Here is a 20,879-nt window from a genome sequence, read left to right as displayed (position 1 = left end):
CCGTTTTTATGTGGTGGGCGGGACCTGTCTAGCCGGTGCGTTGAGTTGCAACATACGCCATTTTGCATTGACAGCGGTGCGCTACAGCAGTGGAGACATAAAGCTCGAGAAGCCCCGGTTTAGAGGTGATTTTATTTCGCTGTCTTCGTGATAAACATGTTCATTTATTGACGATTACGTTAAGATCATTAGTCATATATGAATCCGTTTTCAAATGATTAAATTCGTCATTTGAAGTACCAGCTGGTTGCTCTTATCTTGTATGTAGCTAGTCGGCTAATCTGCTAAAGATGATTGGTCCATAAAATCAGTTTGAGAAAAACACGCCTCAAATATTATGTATTATAACTTAAAACTGTCTGTAAAATCATCTTTAAATTGCTCGTGGTTAACGGTGTAGACGAAGTTCTACACTGCTATTATAACAGGGGTTGTCGCAATTAGAATATATTATTAAATTAATCTTAGTTTTAAGCCTTAAAGTAATTGAATAAACCTTTGGATTAAATATGTACGCCTTGACAGTCTGCCACACTCTGTGTTTGTCCATTTTATTAGACATTTATTCACAAAATGTGCTTTATATTTGATAATAAACAGGAATATTTTGAAGTGTTATTGGAAATAGCTTTGAAGCCTAGAGACTGTCTATCCCAATTTCCAAGATAGATGATGTTTATCCTTGTATACTTTGATTCATTAAAAAATTAAAATGTGTTGTATATTATCAGACAAGATTTTTTTCCTGTGAACATTTATGCAAATGTGTGACTGTTTGTTTGTATATCATAAGACCTTGCATGAACATTACAGGGTATTGCTTTAAAATGAGGCTTTTGAATTAAAGCCAAAGCACTGAAATGCATATAGTTACTGTATCTTGTGTGCTGTATAACCTCTTTTTTTAAATTAAAAAAATGTTTGTCTCTTAATTTTGCAGTGTAAAGTATGGGGAATGTCTTTGCAAACCTGTTTAAGGGTTTATTCGGGAAGAAGGAGATGAGAATTCTCATGGTTGGTCTTGATGCCGCCGGTAAAACCACCATCCTTTACAAACTCAAGCTGGGAGAAATAGTTACCACCATTCCCACTATCGGTACGGCTGAAGACGTCATCTGTTATTTGTTTTTGGCAGTGTTTGATGTCCTGATTTCTCACATTTTTCTCACAGTTTGACCTTGACTTGTGCATCATGTTGCACAGAACTCTTTTGTTCTCATCTCAATAATGTTTCACTCACATCTGCTGTGTTTTCCTGAATGCGTGTTGAATTTGTGTCTGTAATGCCCAAGCTTTATAGTTATTTTTTTCATCTTTTCTCCTGCAGGTTTTAATGTAGAAACGGTAGAGTATAAGAATATCAGTTTCACGGTTTGGGATGTTGGTGGCCAAGATAAAATCAGGCCACTTTGGAGGCACTACTTCCAGAACACTCAAGGTATGAGAGCTAAAATTAATCAAAATGAGTGCATTTTGCTGTTAAAATGGGCCGACGCAAATTTGCCTGAGAATTTACAATGTTATAAAATCATGTTCAACCATTTTTATTGTAATGATTTTCCTGATATTCCTGTTGGCAGGTCTGATCTTCGTAGTTGATAGTAATGACAGGGAACGAGTAAATGAAGCCAGAGAGGAGTTGACAAGAATGTTAGCTGAAGACGAGTTGCGTGATGCTGTTCTTCTTGTTTTTGCGAACAAACAGGTGAGCATCACTTATCTGCAGTATTGCCCATCTCTCCAGGGCTCAATATTACATGCAAATAATAAAAGCAACTACCCATATTGTCATGCATAGTGCTGAGATACATTGACTTGTCTGCTTTAAAAGAGTGAAGAAAATGCTACCCTTTTTGTTGTTGGCATCAAAAGCATTATGTGCAATCAAATGCTACAGAATTTTGGCACAAATTCAACTGGTCAAACTCAGAAGCTTGTCAATTTGGACAGATGCCAACATGGGCAGGTTGCATGATGTTCTCATCTTAAAAAATTTAGTAAATACAATCCAAACTACATTAAAAACAGGTTAACCCTCAGAGACCCAGCGCACATTTGCATAACGCAATTAAATATAGTAGCAAATTAAACAATACCTAACAAACTAAATATGGGGAAAATAAAATAAAACGCATGATACTTAACACTTTTGGAACAAATTTATCGTATAATTTAAGTATTTGACATCTTATTTTTTTGTTTCTATACATCTAGTGATCTAGTTTCATATGTATGTATGAAATTTTGAACATACATAAATCTGAGACCATTTTTGAGCAGTGCAATAGTGGTGAAACTCTTTTCTGTAGTTTTCAGTGAATGATACAAAAAATTATAAAAATTTTGTCAGGTGTTTTCTGAGCTTTTTCATCATCATTAGTGTCTTATTGATATGTTTTTTTGTTGTTGTTTTTTTTTTAAATGAAGAGATATCAAGATTATTATATTTAGAATATGCTTTGATGTGAATATAGATTTTGTTTAACAGTATTTATATTTTCCATGACTGTATCCTTGCTGGTGGCCAAAAGTGATGTCCGGAGGGGATAATTGTTTTTAAATGACCCTACAATTTCGATCAAACAAGGGAAATATTTTATATTTTTTTTATATTTTAGTAACACTTTACAAAAGGTTCCATTAGTTAAGGTTAGTTAATGCGTTAACTAGCAATGAGCAATATTTTGTTCCAGTACTTATTAATCTTTGTTAACATTAATTAATAAAAATACAACTGTTCATTGTTAGTTCATTAACTATTGTTAACAGATACAACTTTTTATTTTAATTATGTTTTATGAAATGTTGAGATTAATAAATGCTTTAGAAATATTTTTCTTTGTTAGTTCATGTTAACTGATGTAGTTACCTAATGTTAACAAATGAAACTATATGAGGGAATAACAAAACACTAAACTTGGTTAAGGTATTTATCTGACAAAATTATTTGGCAATAGTCAAAATACAGCTACAGGTTTTATTTTACTATCTTATACTTTTTACTAAAAAAACTTTTATATGCATAGAAAAACCAAAAGCTCACAGGAAAAAGCATACCTACATTGACAACAACATAATCAGTTATTAATATTTTGTTGGTTCTCTCTTGTTTTTGCATGTTCATAATTTCTTTGTACGATAGTCTGGCCCAAAATTATTTTTGCACAATTTGGCATGTTTCATTGTGTTATTATCACAAATTAATAACCATTGACTCAAAGCACAACTACACAATATGCTTACAAAATCATATATTATATAATATTTATAATATTTAAATAAAGGGTGAAGATGTACATTTTCCTAGGCTGGACATCACCTGTATTATATACAAATACATTTGTGCGCTGAATTGTGGATACTTGGTGTTTACAAAAAAAAAAAAAGATTGAAATTTGCAACCCTAAATGCCCAGCATGGCAATATGGCAACATTTGTCAAAATTATACCCTGATGCAAGCTAAATGGCTTCATCATGAAAAAAAATCATCATGAATATTAATGCTTGGGGTTTTGAGGTTTAAATAAAATAAAAAAAAGTCACAAAATATATGGGGCTGCTTTTCACAGTCTTGTGATTACGATTGATGCGTCTGTTCTGTGGTGGGCTTTGAATCTCTGATTGGATTTGTCTCCTCTCCGTCACAGGACCTTCCCAACGCCATGAACGCAGCTGAGATTACAGATAAACTAGGCCTTCACGCCCTCCGTCATCGTAACTGGTACATCCAGGCCACCTGCGCCACCAGTGGAGACGGGCTCTACGAGGGGCTGGACTGGCTCTCCAATCAGTTGAAAAATCAGAAATGAGCTAGTCTACATCCTCCAAATCTGTGTGTGTGTGTGTTTGTTGTTGTGTGAATGGGTAGGTGTGTGTGTGGTCGTGCGTATGAGAGAGCGAGACACACACAGCTACAGTACTGACCCAGACTTTGACTGAACTCAGTATCCCACGTCCTCCCTCTCATTCGTTTAGGTTTGGGCATTGCTGATTCAGACTGTGTTTGTGTGTGCGTGCGTGTGCATAGTGAAGCGTCTATCTTTAGTATGCACGTTAGCGAGAATGTATCGTTTCATGTGTGTATGAAGGCTTTTCTGTCTGTTTGCTTGGTTTGGGAATGACCCCTGGCGTGCCTTTTATACACACACATCTCCTCTTCTCGTTTCACCTCACAAACTGTAATACGACTCTTGTTTTTTGCTCCATATACTGCACCACGCGTGGTTTTCACATGACGAAGAAAGAACCAAGGTTGTCGGTAATGAACCGCTCACTGCGATAACCAGATAACCTCTCCTCCGCCAGTATTACAGGCCTGCTGATATACATCATGTACACTTTAGACATAGAGCTTTTAAATGAGATTAAAAACCTGCCCTGTATCTTTAGGAAAAAATGCATTGTAACCTGTATCAGGTGAGGATCGATTCGCTCAGATTCCCCCACCACCGTCCTTGATCGTTCTTTTCGAGTCATTTGAAAATCAGGCTTGTTTTATTTTCGGCTCTTCAGGTCCGTGTTTTAATTTGTGAATGTGTCCGAATGTGGGTAGTGGAGTTGTGGGCAGATCTCTGGTTTCCTACTGTACACTACCTGTTTCCAGCCGCCACTCAAACCCGAGCACAATCACAGACTGCTGAACATTCCCCCTACCACCAAATTGTTGGATTTGATTTGAATTAAAAAACATCATATATTATATGCTTCGTTATGTTTATTACGTGCATCCTGGTGACTCTTGTGTGGCGTAAAGACGTCAGGTTTCAGACTAAATTGTAGTATCCAGTGTTTTGTAGGTCAGAGGTTTCTTCTAAATCTAGGGTCTGCAATAATGGTGTGCACCAATTTGTTTAATATTTTATAAGCTAACTACAGACAAAGCTAGAGTTTAGCTAAACGTTATTGTAATGATTATTTTGATAGCTTTGCAGCATTGTAACAAGGTACATAACCTTTCAAAAGTTTGGGGTCAGTAAGAAAAAATATTTGCAGTAAAAAAAGTAACAGTAAAGAAATGATTTATAATGTTACAAAGTTTGGAGTTGGTAAGATTTGTTACGACTGTTTATTTGATCAGAAAACAGTAATATTGTGAAATATTATTACAAATTAAAATAACTGTTCTCTAATTGAATATATTTTAAAATGTAATTTATTCCTGTGATCAAAGCTGAATGTTCAGCATCATTACTCCAGTCTTCAGTGTCACATGATCCTTCAGAAATCATTATGATTTCTGATTTATTTTCTTATTATTATTATTAATGTTAAAAATAGTTATTGTAAAATGTACTATGGTTTTCACCCAAATACTTAATGCAATTATTAAAGTTGTGCTTGACATTAGCCACAACCATCTAAATGGCTAGACAGAAATCGAGAGCTTCTTATATTGTTTAAATGAGACCCATATGAAATTAATAGTAACAATAGCTGTAGTTAACTATGGTAATTTGCTGGAAAATATGGTTACCATGGTATATTTCTCTAAGGATTTTGTTTTACAAACAAAGATTTTGTATAACAGATCGATTGATTTGTTGTCCTTTTATTTTGTAAACTGAATTATTTTTATGACATATATTTAGAAAGAGCCCATGATATACAAGCAGCCCACGAGAAAGGTAAGAATTTATTGATGATAAAACAGGCTTTGCACAGTATTATTATTTTGTAATTCATATTAAATTTTCTTCATGACAGGTAAAAAATAATTTAGTCAACTAATCTATCCAGGTACAGAAATATGTTGACTACAAATATTAATGTTCACTACAATTACATATTCTGCATTTAAAATATTTTCCTGGCTGGTTTGGAATGGAATTGTAATGAGTAATTTTTCCCTCCTATATTCATTTTTTTTTTTATTTAAAATGATTGCTCAATGATTCAACTTCCCTATGACATGACACTTAATGTGGGCCAAGGTGCGTCACTGAACACGTTAATGGCGTTATGTTAGAGATGTTTTCTTCTAATTTCAGTAGATGACAGACATCATTAAATATAACTATTATTAATTTGACTAAAGGACCATTTTCAAGGGATAGGCTAGTTCACTCCAAATTATATATTTTTATTATTTTAATGAATGTTTAATTTTGTCCATACAAAAAAGCTAATTTCCTTGCTCGCGCGCTGTGTGGAAAGTTAGTGTGTGTGTGTGTGTGTGTGTGTGTGTGTGCGCGTGCCCAAAAAGCTAAACAGCTGTGTTTCATGTCTTGCACTTGAGGCGACAAATTCACAAAAAAAAAAAAATTAAACAAAAAAGTGCGTAGGGCCTATCCTAGTAAACATAGTAGATTATGTCTAAGTGAACGTAAACGATAAACGAAATGTGTGTCAGTATCAGTCTACTAGATCTATGCATTCGTTCTTAAAGTGACAGCAGCCATTCCTGCTGCTGTTTGTGTTTTTAATGTTAATCAAACAAAAAAGGACAAAGAAAAAAAGAATGTAGGTAACCACATATAGGCTAGTTGATGGCAGCCATTGACTTCCATAGAAAAAAAAAAATACAATGGAAGTCAACTGGAAGTCATGGCTACGGTCAACTCTCTGTACCAACATTCTTCAAAATATCTTCTTTTGTGTTCAACAGAAGAAAGACACTCATACAGGTTTGGAACAACATAAGGTAATAAATGATGACAGACTTTTAATTTTTGGATGAATTATCCCTTTAAGTCACTGGCCATTAGCAGGTGTGGCAAAAAGTTAGTTTTAGGCCCTGTATACAGGTTTGGAAGGTGAGTAAATGATGACAGAATGATCATTTTGGGTGAACTCTCTCTTAAAAAAAAAAAAAAAAAAAATCTAAAAGGAAATTACTAGAAACAAGTTGAAGCAGCCTGTTACAAATGAGTAAGTAGAAGGACCAGCATTACCTCATCACCAACCTGTCGGTTAAGTGTGTGTAGGCATGAACTTTACCTGCCCTTCCTGCAGCTGTGTGTTCATGAGCTCCGCCCACGTCTGAGGTGTTTTCTGTTTTCACACGAAACTCGACGGGAGTAAAGAGGATGTTACTCATGCCGGCTGGACTGCATGAAATACTCTACACACACTACAACTTCAGCGTGTGTCGCCGTAAACTGATACCGGAGTTCAATAACAACAACAAGTGGACAGTGTACATGTAGGTGAGCCTTTTACACTTGTATTATAATACACTGTTTTGTATTACACTATAGCTCTGCATGTCAACATCTCAGAACAGAAACCAAACTGTTAACCGTACAAGTCTCCGATTAATGGTCTAAATTGTGACCCTGAGCTGTTCATAAATACGTGTCCTAATTGTATATTCAAAGGTTAGTGAGATGAATTATGTTTTTATTACACAACTGCTATAATACGCTTCAACAGTAGGCTACTTTAATATATACGATGTCAAAGATTTGACAGGGTTAATTCAATAAAAAAATCATTTCAATGTCAAACTGTGGTCCAATTTACGTAATAGATGGTACTTTAGGGTGCATGGTAATACCATGGTACTTTTTAGTTAGTACGAATGCCATAAATGATGTGAAAATAATGAAGACATAATACTAATGAAAATTGCTAATGACAATTGCCAATTACTAAAGATACAGTGTGTGCAAGCTTGTTGGCATGAGATTCGTTACATAATATAGTAATAATTGGTCTTAAAAAAATAATATTAGCGACTTTAATAGCTCAATATTAATGATAATGTTGAATAATATCCAATATGACATATCTTAGTGGCCAAAAGAGATGTTTAGAGAGGGTTGGTTTGGGGATTTGTTTTAAAGTTTGATGAAACCATCAAAATCTGAGGAAAATATTAAAATATTTTATATTTTTTAAATATGAGGGAAGAATAGAACACTTGGTTAAGGTATTTATCTGACAATTTTTTGGGGCAAAAAAGGCTTCAGGTTATATTACGTTAATTACAACATAATCAGTTTCGTAGGTTCTCTCTTGTTTTTTGCACATGTTCTTAATTTCTTTGTATGACAGCCTGGATAAAAATTATGCGTTATCGCAAATAAAACATTGACTCCAAGCATAACTACTTACAAAATGTTTATCCAATATGACATATTAGTGGCCAAAAGAGATGTCTAGAGAGGATTGGTTTGGGGATTTGTTTTAAAGTTTGATGAAACCATCAAAATCTGAGGAAAATATGAAAATAAAATATGAAAATATTTTATATTTTTTAAATATGAGGGAAGCTTTTTTTGGCAAAAAAGGAGTAAACTACAGCTACAGGTTATATTACGTTAATTACAACATAATCTGTTTCCTAGGTTCTCTCTTGTTTTTTGCACGTGTTCTTAATTTCTTTGTATGACAGCCTGGATAAAAATTATGCGTTATCGCAAATAAAACATTGACTCCAAGCATAACTACTTACAAAATGTTTAACAAATTTGTAATAATTTGAATAAATGGTAAAAATGTCAATTTTCTCTTTGGCCATTACCGTAAATTAAAGAGAGAGAAAAAAAAGCTGTGGAAAATTGCTCTAGAATATTGAGTATTATTTGTTTCAGGGATGTTACACTGAATAACTAATTTTGTTTACTTTTTATTGATGGAAGCCAGCTGTTCTCATCCTTTGTCGAGCAATGCTACATTAAACGATATTGTCTGCAGGTGTAGAGTGACAGGTGTGGAACTGCTTGCACTTTCCTTTCTCCAACCTGTTTGTTTGTGCGCCACATTGACTTTGTTCAACATGCGACCTCTCTGAACTGCTAGTCTCCTGGTTTCTGATGCACGTTTAAGAGAAATCCACAAATCCCCTTTTCTCTTTGAGCATGAAAAATGGGGTCTGTGTGGTTTACCACCTTTGTTTTTTGATGTAAGTAGAGCCCGCAGCTTTGTTCGTGGACAATTGTGCCTTATTTGCCCGAGAGTGACATCACCCTTTTAATTTGACAGCTGCGAGATGGTGTTCGAGTGTGTTAGCTACAGAAAAGAAAGGAATTGTGTGTAATTTCTTTGTGTAGTTGCATGAATATTAGAACGTGTTGATTTGCTTTGCTACGTCAGAGCACTTTGCCTGGCTGAGAAGTGTGTTGACGAGCATTTGTTTATTATGGAGTGTGTGTTTGCTGGTTTGAGTTTCAGTGCCAGATTCCTGGTTCACAAGTTCTTGTGTGATGATCACAGTCAACAATTCTGTCTCCGTTAGCAACAGCCAATAAAAGATTAAACAGAAACAATTGTAAAAGGTGTAACTTAAACACTCGCTTACACATAATTGACACAGCATTGTTCTCTTGGTGTTCTTGGCTGAAAATCAGGTTCTGCCGTGTTGTGTAAAGATCTATTTCGGGAAGGGAAACTTAGCACTTTGGAAAACATTTTTGAATGTTTTTGTGAGTGTTGCAACACGTGTTTGGTGTAGAGTAGCAGTAGTACATGAATCACACCTGGAAGTGGTGAAGTGATTATTCACTTGTGTTTGTGGCGTCTCTCTCTTGCAGTGATGGAGAGAGAGTTTATTGAGAGGCCAACGGCTGAGACGATGTCCAGTGATTCAGTGTCTGTCAAATGTTCTCCATCATCCCAAAACCTTCAGATGTCAACACCTCGATCGATGCCTCTGACCATGAGCAACACCCACGGGTAACTTGTGGCTCTTGGTGCTGATTGTATTGGTTGAACATTTTCTTACAAATACAAACTGACCTACAATAATAAAAATTAAAAAACAGCAATGATGTAATTCTTTTTTTTAAAACTTATTTTTATAAATAATTTTATTTATCTATTACATAAATAATTTTATTTCATTGAATATAACTTATTACATTATTTAATATAATTAATCTTATTAAATATTATTTCAATAAATTCACTTTTTTTTTTTTTACTTGCAATAGTTTGAGCAGTTCCAAGTCAAATTTAAAGTCAACATAAAATGAATATTGATTTAATTACTTGAGTATGTGTACACATTGCTGGTTTTGTTTTTTATTTTATTACTTTAGAAATAGTGTCTAAAAGTAAACTGTTTCAAACAGTTCAAAGTTGTGTTTAAATGTGTAATTCTGTTGATTTAATAAATTTTGTATTATTATTTCATTTAGTAAAAATTTCTTTATTATGTAATATAATATAATTTATTTTATATTATTAAATTAAATTAATTTTAAACTATAGAAATAGTTGAATTTAATGTCAACATGGAATCAAGATTGGCACAACTTACTTTTAGTAAACATTCCTGGTATTATTGTGAATATATGTTATGTTATGTTATGTTATGTTATGTTATGTTATGTTATGTTATAACTAACAATAGTGTCTAAACAGTTCCAAGTTTATTTTAAAGATGTAATTTTGTTGATTTAATTTGTTTTTACACAAATAATGTTATTTCATTTAATATTGAACTTGTTTACTTTATTTGTACACCTTGCTGGTCTTTTAATGACTTATTACCTGTTATGAAAACAAAAACAAAATCCTTTTTTGGTGGTACTGTATATATGTCAGATCACGGAAATGAAATGTGTTGACATGTTCGCGATGCTTTCTAATTCTTCTTCTTCTTCTTCCTGGTCTTGTGATTGTAGTTTTCCATCAAAAGAAGAATCTCGAGCTTCATCTGCACCTTTGATTCCCAATCCGTTTCCGGAGCTGTGCACTCCGAAGCACTCCCCGGTGCTGACCGGATCTCTCGGCTCTAAAAACCTCACACATGTAAGCATGGCTGGATGCTTTAATCGGTGACACCTGTGGCAGGAATTATATTAGGTGACAGGTGCTATGACACGCCATCCTCTGGGGAAAAAAACAACGTGCATGTACACAAACGCATACGCCTTCACAAGTAAAACTCAATCACTTTCTTTGGAGCTCAAAAAAGTGAATGGTCTTACACAAATCGAAACATGGAATGTCATTTGTGCATCTTAGTCCCTGACAGATTAATGATGAGGTTCTTGTGTATGTGTATTCGTAGGTGATTCGGATTTTTGGGGATGAAAAACACAGTCGTTCGTTCCTGGTGTCGCCTGGAGTGACAGCACGTGTTGTTTGTCAGAAGTTAGCGCAGAGCATCCACTGTATGGACGAGGAGAGCTGGGCCCTCATTGAACATCACTCCGCTTTGGGCCTGGGTAAGATATGAGGACGGTACTAAACAACAATGCAATTACTGATACACTTTCACTACTCTCCTGTGATCTTCCATAATTTAACCTAACACAAATACTTTCATAATGCAATATAAAATGGTATAATTGACCTAGAAATGTTTGAATTGTAAAACATTTGCATGCACTCTGTTGTTTGCATTCACTTGATGTTTCACTGCAAAATAAATGACCTTCTAGTGTTTTAGATATTCATTGCACATTCATGACTCATTGTTTGGACAAAATCCACTAAAGGCCATCTCAAATGCCAGCATGTTTCTATAGTAAAATACTGACGTTTCTAATTGTGTTTTTAAATTGACTGATTCTTTGCTGAGAGAAATCTGGCCATGGGCTGTTGTGTTGAAAACAGCACTGAAAGCAACCCAACCAACGTGTTATACAGGCTTTTATAATAGCTGTAGTTATGCTTTTGACAGGTGTTGGGTTTGATGAACCTTTGGTTTCAGAAATTACATTTTGTAATGTCTGATATCAATGAAGTTTATGTATGACAGTTTAATTGGTAAAAATGTGTTTAATAATTAGTTTAATTAAACAAAAGCTTTTTTTTTTTTCTAAACCCAGAGAATTTAAATACTATTTAAATATTTGAATTTAATAAAATTAACCATTTAACCAATTAACCATGTTTCTTACCATTTTATATAATTTGTTTAAAATTAATGTAATAAGTTTGAATTTCATTTAAGAAATGTATTGACTTTTTAAAAATCAACCATTTGTTTCTTAATATTTATATAATTTTTGAATTCAATTGAATTAGTTTGAATTGAATTAGTTTAAATTTCATTTTAAAGGGGTCATATAATGGTACATGCACTTTTACAAGTTGATTGCACTGAAATGTCTGTTGGCAGTGCCTGTACACAACCATCCTATCATGATAAAAATCCATCCAGTGGTTTTGTTTTAATCTCCTTATATGTTTGACCATCTCTGAAATCAAGCCGTTCGATATTGTGACGTCATAAGATCGTACGCCCCTCCCGCGATTGTGATTGACAGCCGTGCTTCAACACAAGACCCGCCCTGAGCAAGCTGTGACAGCCGTCGTCATAGTAGTCCGCCATTGTTGATATGCTGGAGTAGAATGGCGTCTAAGCGAGTGTGGTGTTCTGTTCTTAGATGTAATAAGGAACACAGCAGTCATTTGGATGTTCCTAAATCCGAGCCGTTGAAGAAGCAGTGGCTGAGTTTTGTTTTTGAAGCTATATGCCCAAAGGATTGACGCGGGGATTCCCTCACGGGGATTCCCCACGATCGTCTGTGCTTTCATGTTTGCGCGAATCATTTCACACCAGACAGCTTCACAAACGAGAAAAAACGGATCGGTACCAACGTGTTCCTGCTGAACCTCCAGAAGATGTGAGTGTAATGTTTTATTAACCTTTATATTAGTATTTATATTAATCTTTGCGAAATTTGCAAACCTTGCTGCAGGCTTCACGATGAATGCGTCTAAGGTTTACACTCAGGGTACATTACGGCATGTTTTCTATGTACGACGTTCTCAATATAATTCATAATCCCACGTTTATAACGAATAACACGTGGTTATTGTGTTAGATACGGTCAGAGAATGTCTAATACGGTGTACCCACAGAACAGAGGGGCGGGGTGAGCAAAGCTCATTATCATTTAAAGACACATGCACTGAAACGGCGTGCTGAAAACAGAGCTGTTTTTGACCAGGTAAAATTAGTGTTTTCTTACAATACTAATGAGAATTTTTAATTAAAGTATATTACAAACTTTTAATTTAGACCCTAAAGAATCATATTAGCTTGTACAAAAATGGCATTATATGACCCCTTTAAACCATTTATTCATATTTTATATACTTTTCAATTGAAAATGTTTGAATTTAATTCAGAAAATGTATTGATTAATTTCTTTTTCTCACACTAAAAGCTTAAATCGTGTCCTCCTTTATGAACCGTAGGAAATCGACAGACATAAATAAGTGCTGTGTGTGAGTGTGTGTGTGTGTAGGAGCCTTTGCATTCACACTTGCATTGCGTGGATGTGTTTTTCAGATCGCTGTCTGGAAGACCATGAGCTTGTGGTGCAGGTACAGTCATCCTGGCCCGAAGACAGCGACACTAAGATGATCTTCCGCAAAAACTACGCCAAGTACGAGTTCTTCAAAAAACCTGTGGTATGAAGCCTCTTCATCATCATTTGTCTAAAAATACTCAACATTTGGCATGATGCCATTTCAATGAAAGTACAATCACAATCCATTTTATTTCTACGATGTGACACATTTCTGAGTGAAGATGATCAAATAGAAAATGTAAGTGTTTGTCTCCCCCCCAACAGTCATTTTTCCCAGAGCACATGATCTCCGATAGCGCTGATGTCACTAAAGGCACGACATCATCAGAGCTGGTGCAGGTATGCGGATCTAGAGCTTTTAAAAACATCAGATTTTATTGTCTTCATAAAACCAGTAAATGTCTGTCTCTCTCTCAAAGAATTTGTTGAAGTGTGGTTCCTGTCCAGAGATTCAAGACTTCCTCTATGTGAGAGAGGGTGGGAAAAAATCCTGGAAGAAACTCTATTATGTTTTACGACGGTCTGGACTGTACTGCTCCAGCAAAGGGCAATCAAAGGTGCCGCACACAAGCACAGTGACTTCATTATACTGTATATACATATAAACATGCATGTAAAGTTTGGATGCATATGCATGTTTGCAGGAACCTCGACACCTGCAGTTTGTCGGAGATCTGCAAGATCTGGATGTGTTTACAGTCTTCAATGGCCGTAAACTTTACGGGGCTCCAGAACGACACGTCTTCTGCATTAAAGTAAGCAACAGGAACAGGGAATCAGTGTTGTTTTAGTATTAGTTATATAGAAGTATAGTATTTATTCATATCAAGTTTTTTTTAGCTTAAAATTGTTTTATTTTTTTAACTTAAGCTCATTTTATATCAGTTTTAGGGATTTCACAGTGACCAATAAGATCATTAATCACAGTAGTTCATGCTAAAACGCTTAAAGCGATTCATAAATGAAGAAATTTGTTTATAGTGCCCCTATTATGCTGTTTTAAAGATTCCTAATTTTGTTTTGGACTCTCCTACAATAAGTTTACATGCATCCAAGGTCAAAAAACACTTGAATTTTCGCATAATAAACATTGTAGCATCAGCTCTTTTCTCACAGTGTCTGAAACGGTTCAATAAAGGTTTCAGTCTCTCTAAACCCCTCCTTTCCGAGAGTCTACTCTGCTCTGATTGGTCAGAGCTATAATAATTATTATTAGCTTTACATTACAGCAATAGAATTCTATGGTATTTCCTCATGTAGACACTTGAATGAACATGTAAATGTGCATGTATTTGTATGCCAGGCCTCAAAAGACAGGTTTCGCTGTCAGGATTTGAAGCTGATGTGTGCTGACAGTGAGCAGAGTCGGACGTGCTGGATCACGGCCTTCAGATTGTTTAAGGTACATGAACATTGAACACACAGACTCGCTAAGAATGTTCTATCTGCAACCTGTAATAAAAGACATTTGAGTGAGTGTGTGTATGTGTTTTAGCATGGGAAACAGCTCCAGTGTAATTACCAGCTCGTCCAGTCCAGCGCCAGACTTCAAAGATTTCAAGACTCCAAGGTACAGTACTCTCAATCCCTAAAAGTTATCCATACAACTTGTGCACTATATTCTGATATCGTATGTTAGCTTGCCTTTGTGTGAGGAACAGACTGAACATGTAAGTTATTCGCTGATCTTCCCTTCAAATCTTCATCACACGTGTTGTCTTCTTCTACTGTGTCATCATCAGTTTACAGACAGGGAGTCGTCGATGGTTGCCATGGATTTTTCAGGGAAGAGCGGCGGACGAGTGATCCAGAACCCACACGAGGCCCAGAATGCAGAGCTGGAGGAAGGACACAAGTGGCGGGTGTGTGTGTGTGTGTGTGTGTATGTGCTCGAGGGAAACTATGAAAATCCATTTTGTAAACAGAATTCATGCTACACAGTGCTGAAACATGCTGTGAATACCTTCCAGATCAGTTGTTATGCATTTATAATACGCAAGAGTTTGCATAATATTCGTGTAAGCACAGTTTTCTGTCCTATGACAATTTTTAAATGCTAGAAAATATATATAATATACATTCTATTATATACAGTATATTAAGTAAATAATAGAATGTGTGCATATATATATATATATATATATATATATATATATATATATATATATATATATATATATATATATATATATATATATATATATATATATAGGTTGATTGGGACACGTTTTGCCATTGAGATGATTGGGAAAAAATGTCACAATCATCCTGAAATTCACCATATTCACATAAAAAAAAAAATTATATATATATATATACACACACTGTTTTTGGTGAGCATAATACTTAAAATATTAAAATATTTAAATGTTTGAACGATAAAATATATCTTTGAAATGTTTAGGGTTGGTGAAATATTTTAATGTTTTTGAAAGAAGTCTCTTCTGCTCACTAAGGCTACATTTATTTGATCAAAAATACAGTAAAACCAGTAATATTGTGAAATATTACAATTTAAAATAACTGTTTTTATTTGCATATGTTAAAATGTAATTTATTCCTGTGATCAAGGCTAAATTTTTAGCATCATTATTCCAGTCAGAAATCATTCTAATAAGCTGATTTTACAGAAACATATCTGATTATTATTCGTATTTTTGTGGAAACTGTGCAAAAAAAAAAAAAAATCTGGATTCTTTGATGTATAGAAAAAAAACATTTATTTGAAATAAATCTTTTGTAACATTTTAAATCTCTTTACTGTCACTTTTGATCGATTTAACCTTGCTGGATAAAAGTTTTTTTTTTTAAGTTCTATTGAAATAAAAACTAATATATACAATTAAAAATCAAACTGAGTTATTCAAATTCCAATAAATGATGAAAAATACATGAATGTAGACTTTCCTTTAATGGTGTGTTTTTGTACTTCAGAAGAGAGAAGCGCTACGCCACAATTTACCCCCCAACGGTCACACGCCACATCTCCCCGGTGCGTCTCACGTCAACACCCACATCATACAACATTTAAGCAACAAGAAAGAATCTCTCATTAGTCAAATCTTTCTGTATGTGTGTGTGTGTGTGTGTATCTACAGAGGTTCATCGGGTTCAGCCGTGGTTCCATGGGGGCTTGTCTCGAGCTGAAGCTGAAAAGCTATTGGCGGAGCAGGGTCAGGTGGACGGGTAAGAATCATCTCGAGTGTTTTGCTTATGTACGTTTGCACTGTAAAGCTGTATTTATAAGGTTTTCTCCGTTCTCTGCAGGATGTTTTTGATTCGTGACAGTAAGCTGCACATGAAGTGCTTTGTGTTGTCCCTGTGTTATAAAATGAAGACCAAACACTACATCATCATTCCCGTAAGTCATCATTTCTCATTGTGCATCAGGTTTGGACAGTTGAAACTGTAGTTGCATACATGAGACCTCTTCATCTTGGTGTGTTTTCCTCTAGTTAGAGGAGGAGGAGGGAATCTTCTGCACTATGGATGATGGCGTCACACTGTTTACAGATCTGCTGCAGTTGGTGGAGTTTCACCAGATCAACCGCGGCATCTTGCCCGTTTGTCTCAAACACCCCTGCACTTGCATCGCACTCTAAACCTTGAACTTTGACTTCTTCCCTAAAACTGAGACCTAACTGACCCAGAGACAGTTTCTGGACCATTCAAGGTTTCAGTTTCTGACTCACAGTGGATGTCAGGACACTCCGCTAATATTTATATTTTATATACTAATCACCTGTAGCGCACTTTTGGGTTTATACTGGTCTTTAATATCGGTTATTCAACCAAAAATACTCTAATATTTTTTTTGTACTGTTTGTTTACAAGCTATTTTGTATGCATCATCCTTTTATCCAGATCCTGGATTTTTGTTCTAAACTGGAAAGTGCACAAGCACGTGGGAATATCCTGCTCTTCCTGCCTTCAACACTAGGTGGCGCACTGGCGCTTTGAATCGCTGCATATGACAATGTCTGTCCTGGAGTTCTCAATTGTTAATTTATGCCATAGACATGCAGGGATATATTAACGCATCTTAGAAGTTGCAGAAGAAGAAAGTGTCAGTGTAGCAGATTTATTATTAAATTTTTTTTTTTTTTTGCTCAACACTGTGTGTAATTTATGCGTTCTTGTTTTATAATACAGATTTTGGAGATAATAGATGCCACTTAATATTTGCTTTATTCTGTATTTTCTATTTGTTTACTCTATTTTATTGTTGTTTAGTACTTTTCCCGATGGTTGAGAGACAGTTGTGCTTATTTGTATGTAGTTTAATTATGATCATGACCCCCAAATGGAAATAAATATAAGTAAATGGAGTGTTTGTTATTTGAGTAGTTTTAATTGTGTGTGTGTGTCTCTCTCTCTCTCTCTCTCTCTCTCTGTCTCTCTCTCTCTCTCTCTCTCTCTCTCTCTCTCTCTCTCTCTCTCTCTCTCTCTCTCTCTCTCTCTCTCTCTCTGTGTGTGTGTGTGTGGTCCTGGAAAACCCCATGTTACGGGGACTAAATGGACATATTTTGGTCCCCATGAGGAAAACAGCTTATAAATCATATTAAACTATTATACAGTTGTACTGTATAAAAATCATTGTCTATGGTAAGTCCCCATAAAGCATGGAAACCCAATGAGTGTGTGTGTGAGTTTTTTCTGTATGCTTCAGTTAACTTGCCATCACCAATACATCAGTTGTCAGGTCTCCACTGTGTTGTTGCCATGGAGATTATTCCTTTCATATTCAAGTGAGGTCAACAGTCCAGGCTAAAGTATGTATAGGCTATATAAGATGTGAGTGATTTGCATGACTCACTTACAGTCAGAATATTCAATGAGATGGTAATTTATTCAAATGTAAATGGGGTGATCACCTCACTGTAGTTGTTGATGAATCATATATTAATGCTATGCTATAAGGGTAAATAAAGAAGGCCGTGATCAATCGGTCAGTCAGAGAAGGGCACATTATTCATCCTGGCAATATTAAATATCAATATAGGGTGAAAATGAATTGTAGAGTGTAATGCATGAAGCCAGTGCTATTAAAAATGGAAGAAAGTTATCTTATAATATATTATAATTGTCATTCCAATGATATTGATCAAGGAAGGTAATCTAATTTAATAGCACAAAAACTGAATTTGATATTTTTTATGATAAATGTAATTGTATAATTTATTAATCCATTATAAAATGATGGCAAACAAACTGTTGCATGTAGCGATGTATTTATGGAAAACAATTCAAACGTTTTCCACATTGTTGCTTTTGAACAGCCATTATATTTGTTTGGCTTGTGACTTTTGTGTCCTCTCTGTATTTTGTCTTCGCCGTCTTGCCGTAGCTCCACCCTACCTACCGCACGGTCAGTCACACCTTTTATTATTTATGGGGTATGATTTATTTAACACTGAACATTGTCCCCAAACTTGCATAAAAGCTTAATCTCCAACTTTTTACAATACACACTCACAAACACACACTTTTATCATACACACACACACACACACACACACACACACACACACACACATTAACAGTAACACACTGCAGACTGTACCTTACCGTGGTGTTTACAAGGTGAAGCACTTCTGAAACTAGGCCACAGACTGAGAACAACACATGAAGCTCCCCTATGGTGCACTAAATGGGTTCAAATCAACTTCATTCGAGGAAGATCAGGAGTTAGATTAATTATTCCAATTAATTCTGAGATCTTATGATCATTCTTACCTTTCAGATTAAAATAAGCCTTAACTTATTAGTCTCAGCTCTGATATGTAATGCTTTATCAGTAGCATTAAATATGTCCTGTTTGTTTTAAGGATGAAATCATGTGCATTTCAGGAGAGGTTGGCATTATATGTAAAAGGAATAGTTTGTCTCTGAAGCTCATGACACATGACTCTGAGAGTTTAGAGTGACAGAAGTGGATTGAATTTCAGCTTCTGTTACGGACATTTGTCCTGTGCAAAGTGCCTTTGGCTGATCAGATCATTTTTACCTGATGATCTGCATAATTACAGCAAATCATATTTATTACCATCTGTTATTACCATCTTAAAGCAGTTTAATTTTACATTCGGATTTCGCTTAAAATGCATTTATTTTGTTTGAGTATTTTATTTTTACATGAATGCTACTATAAATTATTTTAGCATTTAAATTATAACATGTATATATATATATATATATATATATATATAGATATATTTACAAAATATTTATTTTGCATTGCTAAAATATTAGTAATAATATATAATTCTATAATGTTTTAAACAATTAAAAATATATATTTTATATAAGTAACACTACTTAGATTGTGTATCATTCGTTTATTTAATTTTTATTAGAATATATATTTTTTAATCTATTTAATTTGTATTTTTTTTATTTTATATTATTAAAATATTTGTACTATTATATGATTCTATAATATATTTTAAATTAATTAAAAATATTGTTTATATAAATACTATAATGTATGCAAGTATTTATGTTAATATATTGATACATAAAGATTAATAAACTGATACAGCAAAAAAAATGTTTTATATATTTTAATTATACTTCATTATATATGCACTTGTTTAGATTCTGTTTTATTATAATTACTTATTTTTTGTGCAGTGTGTCATTAATCATTTGAGATGACCGTTATCTTTCTTTCAATTCTTCTCTCAATTTTTCTGTAGCTCTTCAGTTCATGTAGTGTAGCTATCCTGCAATTATCCATCATCTTCCCCCTCTTCCTTCCATCCAACCCTCCCCCTTCTTTCCTCGTGATGGTTCAATCCATGAACCTGCTCAGCCTATATGTGTAGTGTATTGGTTCACTGTACCTTTAAGAGGAGGAGGGGGTGCTGGTGGTGGTGTGGGGATTTATATGAATATCAGATGAGCTCGGTTTGTGCCATGCGGACCTGCACACACACACACACACACACACACACACACTCACAGACAGACACTCACACACACCACGAAGGCTAGTGCAGACAATTCCAACTGAAGACACGGATCTGAGACAGACAGAGAGAGAGAGAGAGAGAGATCAGGATGGGTGTTACAGGAGAAATGAAGGAGGACGAGGCTGCGTAAGACAGCTGAGAGACACTGAAAGATAAACCGAGGGTGGAGAGGACAGACAGCACAGCAGGTATGTGGCGTTGCATCACCGTTCTCCTGTAGGCTTGAAGATGCCCATCTATTCCCATCATGAAGCAGTTCATGCACAATTTAACAAACAGCAAACTGTTCTGTCTTCACACTGACTGAGAGGTTTGTGTCCATGTTTTCTTCCCCCTAAAGGCTGAAGCTCCAGTTTTGATTGCATTTAAACAATCAATATTCATCAGGCACTTTTTGTTCTAGTGTTCACAGAGTCGGAAGGACAGACAGGCAGAGAGAGAGAGAGAGAGAGAGAGAGAGACAGATAGATGCATGTCTTGATGCATGGCTGCTGTGGATTTTAATGCACTGTAATGGACTCGAGCTATATGAACTCCTGTAAGTGTGTGAGCGAACGCCGTCTCTCCATCATTTCACGGACTGCAGAGAGAGTGAGACCGCTGGAGAGACAGACGGGGACACCCTCTTAAAGTGATCCGAGAGGGAAAAGTCCGTCCTCTGCAGGAAAATGAGATTTACGGGTCTGGGAA

At 35.1% G+C, this 20,879-nt stretch overlaps 3 protein-coding genes across 7 annotated transcripts in view; all 3 read left to right on the top strand.

The window, feature by feature from the left end:
* arf2b (ARF GTPase 2b) lies at positions 1-4,700 on the top strand. The gene is made up of 5 exons (XM_084399580.1): positions 1-125; positions 941-1,096; positions 1,328-1,438; positions 1,581-1,705; positions 3,649-4,700. The coding sequence occupies exons 2-5, from the start codon at positions 949-951 to the stop codon at positions 3,808-3,810; spliced, it is 546 nt and encodes a 181-aa protein (XP_084255706.1). The 5' UTR covers positions 1-125; positions 941-948; the 3' UTR covers positions 3,811-4,700.
* Positions 4,701-6,962: 2,262 nt separating this feature from the next.
* Positions 6,963-17,544, top strand: grb7 (growth factor receptor bound protein 7). 2 transcript variants are annotated; one of them, XM_084399576.1, is made up of 15 exons: positions 6,963-7,142; positions 9,475-9,616; positions 10,570-10,696; positions 10,959-11,115; positions 13,194-13,315; positions 13,480-13,554; positions 13,635-13,772; positions 13,860-13,970; positions 14,519-14,617; positions 14,711-14,785; positions 14,958-15,077; positions 16,150-16,207; positions 16,314-16,401; positions 16,483-16,576; positions 16,671-17,544. In XM_084399576.1, the coding sequence occupies exons 2-15, from the start codon at positions 9,477-9,479 to the stop codon at positions 16,815-16,817; spliced, it is 1,551 nt and encodes a 516-aa protein (XP_084255702.1). In that variant the 5' UTR covers positions 6,963-7,142; positions 9,475-9,476; the 3' UTR covers positions 16,818-17,544. The 2 variants fall into 2 exon arrangements, with proteins under 2 accessions (XP_084255702.1, XP_084255703.1); XM_084399577.1 differs by lacking the exon at positions 6,963-7,142 and adding an exon at positions 8,644-8,846 and having other exon boundaries at positions 16,671-17,537.
* A 2,613-nt stretch (positions 17,545-20,157) lies between these two features.
* srcin1b (SRC kinase signaling inhibitor 1b) overlaps positions 20,158-20,879 on the top strand; it is a 51,211-nt gene continuing 50,489 nt past the window's right edge. For all 4 annotated transcript variants that reach the window (XM_084398814.1, XM_084398813.1, XM_084398812.1 and 1 more), the window contains exon 1: positions 20,158-20,377. The gene's annotated coding sequence lies outside the window, so the exon portion shown is untranslated. The remainder of the gene's footprint in view (positions 20,378-20,879) is intronic.

The sequence above is a fragment of the Rutilus rutilus genome (genome assembly GCF_951802725.1).
Source record: "Rutilus rutilus genome assembly, chromosome: 24".
Classification (NCBI taxonomy): domain Eukaryota; kingdom Metazoa; phylum Chordata; class Actinopteri; order Cypriniformes; family Leuciscidae; genus Rutilus; species Rutilus rutilus.
Note: the sequence above shows the minus strand (reverse complement) of the source record. Positions and strands in the feature narration are given on the sequence as shown.